Source organism: Chrysochloris asiatica, unplaced genomic scaffold (assembly GCF_000296735.1).
Source record: "Chrysochloris asiatica unplaced genomic scaffold, ChrAsi1.0 scaffold00045, whole genome shotgun sequence".
NCBI classification, from domain to species: Eukaryota; Metazoa; Chordata; class Mammalia; order Afrosoricida; family Chrysochloridae; genus Chrysochloris; species Chrysochloris asiatica.
In genome coordinates, this window is record NW_006408563.1 from 9,801,080 (window position 1) to 9,808,812 (window position 7,733).

Consider the following 7,733-nt stretch of genomic DNA (forward strand, 5'->3'; position numbering starts at 1 on the left):
CAAGGTATCAAATCATTATCCATTGTGTGATTTTAAGTATAAAAATAAAGTATAAAATAAAAAAAGTATAAAAATAAAGACTTGCTGAGTTGGGGCAAGTAAAAAGAGAGAGTGCTCCATCAGCCAACAAAGTGGAGACTCCTCCATTGCTCTTTCGCCGACTCCGCATCTCCTCTCATGTCTCACGACCCTGCGAGAGCTGGACTTCCACACCTAGGCATTTGTTACTGTCAGAAGTACATTTTTAATGAACACAATAGTTGAACAGTAGAGTTTTAACTATCATTCATAAATGTGAAATGTCACAGAATGCGATATCTGATAAGTGAGGAGTTGTTTTATGATGTCAAGTTGGTTCTGACTCATACTGAAGCTGTATAGAGTTTCCAAGGAGTGACTGATGGGTCCGAACTGTCAACCTAGCGGGTAGCAGTCCAATGCTTATTCTAAAGTCCAACAGCAGGATTCTAGCATGAGTGAGAGGTAGGTATATACATTTTCTATTTGCTTTTTCTTTTAAATACTTAACACAGAAACATCCAAAACCCTTTAATAGTCTAACAGTATCAATTGGAGAGCTGATGTGGCACTGCAGGATAATGCACTAGACCAAAAGGCCAATTTGAACCGCACGGTCAGTGGTTCAAACCTACCAGCCACTCCTCAGAAACCCTATACAGGGTCTTATTAGTTGGAACCAACTCGACAGCACTTAACAACATTGGTGGGATAAGGTTAGATTGAAATAAAAGTGGTTTCTTCTTTCACATACAAGTCCAGAGGCAGGTAGTCTAGGGCTGGTATTAGGCGTCTACTTCTTACCATGTTCACTCACAAGACTCCTTCCTGCTCACCATTTAGCTGTCCCTATAATGTGGCGGGGATGGGGGTAGACACGAGGGGGGGGGCCTGATCTGTCCTGGAGCCCTGGGGGCACCACATACCATGCACTATGGGTGGGAATGGACACAGGGGGGCTTGGTGGTCCCAGCAGAATCCTGTGTACCGGGGAGGAGGCAGTGAGTACCTGGGTCCCCCTAGCCCAGGCCCACATGGGAGGGATAATACTGGGCTGAGGTTGAGAGGTGAGGTGGGGGTGGGGGCACAAAGTATGTTCCAGAGGGACCAAGTGGCCAAGCCCTTGCCTGGGGTGCGAGCCCAGAGATCAGCTGGGGGACACTCTGGACGCAGAGCCATGTCACTCTCCCTTTTCTACTCTAGGGATAGGAGGGTTCTGGGCTGGGCCAAGCAGCTACCCTGTCTGTCCCATCCCGTCCTCGGCCAATCAGAAGGGCTTTGAAGTCTGCTTGAAGATGAAGCCTCTATAGGAGAATGTCTTCAGGATGTTGGCAATGTTCTTGTAGTCATCAGTGCTGCTGTGGGGTCAACTTATGTGTTGCAAACTGAGGCCCTTGTTCATGTCTACGAGTCCGTTTTTGGGTCAGCAGCCCATGGTGAAGCTGTAAGTCTTTTTCAGATTAATCCACTGCTTGAAGTCATCAGCCACTGGCAAGCCCAAGTATTGGCACTGACCTGGAAGTATGACTTTGAAGTCCCAGTCCCACTGGTGACTAAAATTGACTTGATGTTTGGATCTAAGAGGCCTTCCTTCGCCATCCACTCATCGACCCTCTCCAGAACGTGCTGCAGGCTTGGTTGACTATCCTCCATGGCTTGAATAATCCTGGTGAGCTCTGTACAGAAAGGGGTAAGCTGTGGATGGACATACATGTGAAATGTTGACTCAATTTCCATGGTCTGGCCATTTAGCTTCAAGATGGGGAACTCAATGATTTCCTGAGGATGGATCTGTGGCTTGTCGCATGTAGCCTCAAAGTCCAGCACTAAAAGGTAGTGATACCTCTGGGGAGGGAACGACACCATTGCCGCCATGGATGCACCAGCTTTCTGGTGGATATGGAGCAGAACTCCAGAACACCACAGGGAGAAAATAAGTGGTAGCCCAGCACTTTTCTTGCTCTTGAAAGTAAATACAAAGAAAATCGAGCTGCTCCAGTCTGTAAAGGTGCTAGCATTGAACATCCAGAAGCATCTAAAACTCTCCTTACTTCGAAGATGCCAAGACTGGCAGCAGGGGTGCTGAATGTTCTGTGACAGCTGGAAAGCTGGAAAGCTCCAATGCTCCGCACATTCTAACCCCAACACTCATGTATATTTTAGAACATTTTATCTAAGCTGGATTTGGGGTAGCAGGTATTCATTACCTTTTCTAAATAGGTCTAACTTAGTATGCCTAAATTATTTCATTAATAAATAGACACAGTTGGGGTAGCAGAGCCAAGCACTAGGTAAACAAATACTCATTAAAAAAAAGTAACAAAGAAAGAGTCAAAGACTCCACTACTAAAGTGAGAAAACTAGCTTGGTGAGAAGAGAGAGGTGAGGATATGGGCTTTCTGGGATATTCACACTCTGACCACAGTCATCCCCAGGCTTACTACTCACCGCTACTCAAGACCTGTCTACTCCAGGTAAACCCAACACTCAAGTTTTCTACAACAGGCCCTGCGCTTCCCCATCTCTTCTCTCACTCAACTTGCTTCTCCTTCCTGCCATCTCAATCTGTCAAAATCCTGCCAACTCTTCCAAGCTTGATTCAGTCTTTCCAAAAGTACCCTTCCATACTGCCCACAATGGCATGGTATCCCCCAAATATGGTCAGAAAGACTCTCTCATCCTCAAAGAATTCTGTGAGGTGGGCCAGGCATGTAAGACCTCCTCCTCTTATTATGTCATCTTGAAAAGCACACACCTTGTGTGAGTCACACAAGTAGTTTCAAGCCTGGCCTTGAAATCATTTCCCTAGACTCCTGGTCTAGTCCACTCTCCACCTTCTTCTTGCTAGTGAGCAAAACACACAAAGAAAACACTCATCACTCATCATTTGGGTGTCTGGGGATTCACTCAAGCTTGGAATGAAGAAAAATAATGTCATACAAAGACAAAACAAGAAAAAAAACAAAGTAAACATACGAGTTATTCATGCAGCCATTATTTTGTCAAGCAATCGTCATAGAGGGTCACTGGACTATGGAGTTGGGACTTGATTCAAATCACACATAGTCACACTCACTTGGAAACCCTCCCTCTAGGAATGCAGACTATAGGGCTAAGAAGGGAGCTTGGTTTTCATTAGCAAGAGAGGATGAGTTTCTTTCTCAGCGTGTGCTGCAGCAAGACAGAGTACTTCTCTGTAGCAGAAACTCTACTGTTCCAATCATACACTTTTCTGTGGAGTTCCGTGTGGAGATCCAGGAATGGGCGTTTTCTGGAAGAAAAGAGAAAGGCAAAAATGAATACCTTGCAAATATCAAAGACAGATTGTCATTAGGGTGAAATGAGCCAAGAAATGTGAACGTGCTTTGGACTTGTTTCATACTAAATGCTCTACAAGATGCTTATTGAATCTTGCTTGGCCTGCCCAATGACCACAGTCCCCTCCCCCAGATTCATTTTTAGAGCATATCAGCTGGATGATACCCCACCTGGATCACCTATGCAAATACAGCATAATGTAAAAGGCCAATAATATCGATAGCCCACAGTATCTGTCTTGAGAGGGTTTTACTCTTAAGATTGCTCTCCCCTCCTTCTTCTGAGCCACTATTGAGGAGGCTGGGGATAAAGGAATATGAGATTTATTCCTGGGCCATTCAGAGTCAGAATTCAGAATGCATTTTCTACATGGCTCAGAAAGATAATTCTAAATTGCAATTAGGGAGACTTGAAGTGGGTGGGGCAAGATGGTGGGCCAAGCAGTAAGGCTGTGCAGACCCTCTGCAGCAAAGATACTTAAAGCCCAACAAGACGGATTCAGAGAATGGTCCTGGAACTCTGAGTTTCAGGTAAAGGAATAAATAACTGGATCAAGTGCTTACCAGGAGACAGAGTTGAACAGATGCAGCAAGAAAGGAGCTGACTTCTGATTTGGGGTGGCCAATGAGACCCGCCGCAGCCACTTTGAGCAGGTGTGAATAGTATAAGAAACAAGAAAATTTTCACATTGCAGAAGATAAAGTAGTAATTTTTTTTTTTCCTTTCTTTCTTCTCTTTTCCTCTCTGGTTCCTTGCACTTCTCTGGTGACCAGAGACGAAACATGCTTAGAGAAGGTCCGGCTTTCCAGGTGGGCAGGACAGCGCAGACTCATGTCTGTGCATATAAAATGAAAGGGGATGAGACAGCAGCAGTAGCCCCACTCCGGCAGGCCCTGCTCCAGATCTGCAAAGTCGGCCCTGGCCAGCCCTGGGCTAGCTCTCACAAGGAGTAGCAGCTGAATGGACATGTGGGGTAGAGAAAAGGGGAAAGAAAAAGACTGATTATAGGTCAGAGAGGCACAGCATCTTGAAATTTTTCAGGCGGCCAGTATGTGACACCAAAGCATTCCACTATTTCTCTGCTTTGTGGGAGTGTTTTCTCATCTTACCTCATCAGACAGTTGACAGTAACTGTGGCCATACAGCCCAATCACAGTCCTACCCTTCCCAGCCCCACCTATTTGGCTACAGTCAATACCAGCTGCTATACACCAGATCAATGACAACAACCTATGTTAACTAAATTCACCCGGAACTGAACTACACAGAGAACAATGCACAAACTCATCTCTTGATCACATCCATCAGAAGGCAATGGTGAATATACCAAACACATTTATCAAATTAATATAAATACAACAGTACCACAATACCTCCAAAGCAACAATCTCTGTTCACATGAAAAAAGCAAAACAATAGCTCAAACAAATGACCAATAGGATGAGCTAGAAAATGATTTTGATGTAAACAGCAGTACTGGAACTGCCTTAAAAAGAGTTCAGGAGAATGATATTTAGGTAGCTCCAAGCTATTGACAGAAAGGTCAGGAACACAAGGAAGAAATAAGAAAAGTGTAACAGGAACAATAAAATAAAACATACGAAGGATTGGAGATAATACAAAGCCTGCAAACAGATATCCAGAAAATTAAAACTAAGTTATCAGAAATGGATAATATACTGAAAGGGCAAAGGAATAGATTTGAATCAATGGAAGCCAGACCTACTGAACCTGAAGGCAAATCTCTCAATACTAGTAAGCAAGAAAAATAATCAGAAAAAATCTGAAAAAGGCATAAGATTCATGTTGGACAACATGAAAAGGAATAAATAACCTATAAATAATCCGAATGTCAAAACAGGAAGAAACAAAGAAAACCACAGAAAAGATAGTAAAAGAGATGCTGGAAGATAATAGACAAGGAAAAGCACACTCACAAAAAATGAACTCAGCACAAGAAAGCATGCAGAACAAAGAAACCAGCAGCATGACCAAAAAAAAACAAAACAAAACAAAAAACCCAGCATAATTACAAAAAAACCAGCAATTGATACTTATCAATAAAGGATTCAATGCACCAGTAAAGAGAGACAGAGAGTAGCAGAGTAGGTAAGAAAACATGATTCCTCAATATGCTGTCTACAAGGCACATACCTTACACACACAGATTAAAAATTAAAAGATGGAAAAAAATGTTACCAAGCTAATGGCAATCAAAAACAAGCAGGAGTGGCAATATTAATCTCTGATGAAATAAACCTTAAGGAAAAGCCAGCATAAGAAACAAAGAAAGACATTATCTCATGATCAAAAGGCCAATTGAACAAACGGACATATCCATAAAAAAATATCTATGCTTCCAACAAAAGAACCCCAAAATACATAAATCCAACTCAAAGCAAACTGAAAAAACAACCGACTTTACAACAATAGTGGGAGATTTTAATACACCACTTTTCAAAAAAGGAAAAAACAGCCAAAAAGAAACTCAACATAGTCACAGAAGAACTAAACAACACAATCACTCAACTTTACCCCATACATTTGAACAAAACACTCAATCCAACAACAGCACAGTACACATTCTTTTCAAATGCACGTAGAACATGCTCCAGAATAGACCACATGTTAGGCCACAAAGCAAGTATCAATAAATTTAAAAACATCAAAATACTATAAGCCATTTGCTCAGATCACAATGCTATAAAATTAAAAATCAACAACAGAAGATCAAGGAAGCAAAATCAAGACATGGAAACTGATTAACACCTTATAAGCTACTGGGAAATAGAACAAATAAAACATGAAATAATAATTTAAAAAAAAAAAAAACTCCTTGAAGCAAATGAGTGCAAATACACAACAAACCTTTGGGACACAGCAAAAGCAGTGCCTAGAGAGCAGTTTATAGCAATAAACAAGCACATTCGAAAAGAAGAAAAAGTAAAATCAACACATTGACACATCTCCAACAATCAGAAAAAGAACAGCAAAGTAAGCCTACAGTCACCAGAAAAAAAAGAGATGATAAAGGTTAGAGTAGAAATAAATTAATTAGAACCAGAAAAACAATAAAAAGTATCAATAAGAAAAGAAGATGGTTCTCTGAAAGGATTAATAAAACTGACAAACCACTGGCAAATCTAACAAAAGAGGGAGAAGAAGGAAATAACACAAATAAGAAACTATAAGGGTGACATAACAACAGAACTAACAGAAATAAAAAGGATAACAGAACACTATGAAGAGATGTACTTCAACAAACTGGAAAATCTAGAAAAAATGGATATATTTTTAGAAAAACACAACGTAACTAAACTAACAAAGAGTGAAGTAGAAAACTTGAACAAACCTGTAACAAAAGAAAAAACTGATCAGGTCATTAAAAAGTTCACACCCAAAAAAATGTCCAGGCCCAAATGGCTTTACTGGTGAATATTACCAAACACTCAGAGAAGAGCTGACACTAAGTTTACTCAAACTATTTCAGAATATAGAACAGGATGGAAAACTTCCAAATATATTTAATGAAGCAAGCATAACCCTTATATCAAAACCAGGCAAGGACATCACTAAAAAAGAAAATTAAAGATCAAAAATCTTCATGAACATAAATGCAAAAATTCTTAACCAAAAAATACTAGCCAATATAATTCTTCAACATAATTAATAATAATAAAAAAATCCTTCATAATGACTAAGTGAGATTCATACCAGGGATGCAAGGTGGTTTAATATTAGAAAAACAATCAATGCAATCCACCATATAAATAAAAAAAGGAAAAGAACAACATGATCGAATTGATCTATGCAGAAAAAACATTTGTCAACTCTAACCTCCATTCTTGATAAAAATACTCAAGTAAGTAAACATAGAAGAGAAAATTGCCAACTTAATTAAGAATACATATACAAATTCAACAGCCAACATTAATCTCAATGAAGAGAAACTGAAAGTATTCCCTTTATTAACAGGAAAATGACATGGATGCCCTATATCACCACTCCTATTCAATATTGTATTGGAAGTCTTAGCCAGAGCTATAAGGCAAGAAAGGGAAATTAAAGGCATCCCAATTGGCAAAGAACAAGTAAACCTACCTCTATTTACTAGTGATATGACCTATACATAAATTATCACAAAGATTCAGCAAGAAAATCACTGGAACTCATTGAAAGATTCAGCAAAGCGGCAGGATACAAGATCAATATACAAAAATTAGTTGGATTCCTCTATACTAATAATGACAACACTAAAAAGGAAATTAGGGAAATAATACCATTTACAATAGTCATACAATAGTTGGGGGTCGACCAATTTAGAGACCCATAAGCTCAGTCCAAAGCATCTCATTACAACCCTGTCGCCCCTGCTGCACTTCCGCCTCTTGACTGAC

The 7,733-nt window shown here is 40.3% G+C and overlaps 1 protein-coding gene and 1 pseudogene across 1 annotated transcript in view; both read right to left on the reverse strand.

Annotated features, from left to right (window-relative positions):
- Positions 1 to 1,285: 1,285 nt before the first annotated feature.
- Positions 1,286 to 2,096, reverse strand: LOC102840822 (annotated as a pseudogene).
- Positions 2,097 to 3,153: 1,057 nt separating this feature from the next.
- The window catches only part of CFLAR (CASP8 and FADD-like apoptosis regulator), a 56,018-nt gene continuing 51,438 nt past the window's right edge, over positions 3,154 to 7,733 (reverse strand). Inside the window, exon 9 of the mRNA XM_006861987.1 lies at positions 3,154 to 3,289. Within this exon, the coding sequence (XP_006862049.1) occupies positions 3,154 to 3,289 (136 nt within the window). The remainder of the gene's footprint in view (positions 3,290 to 7,733) is intronic.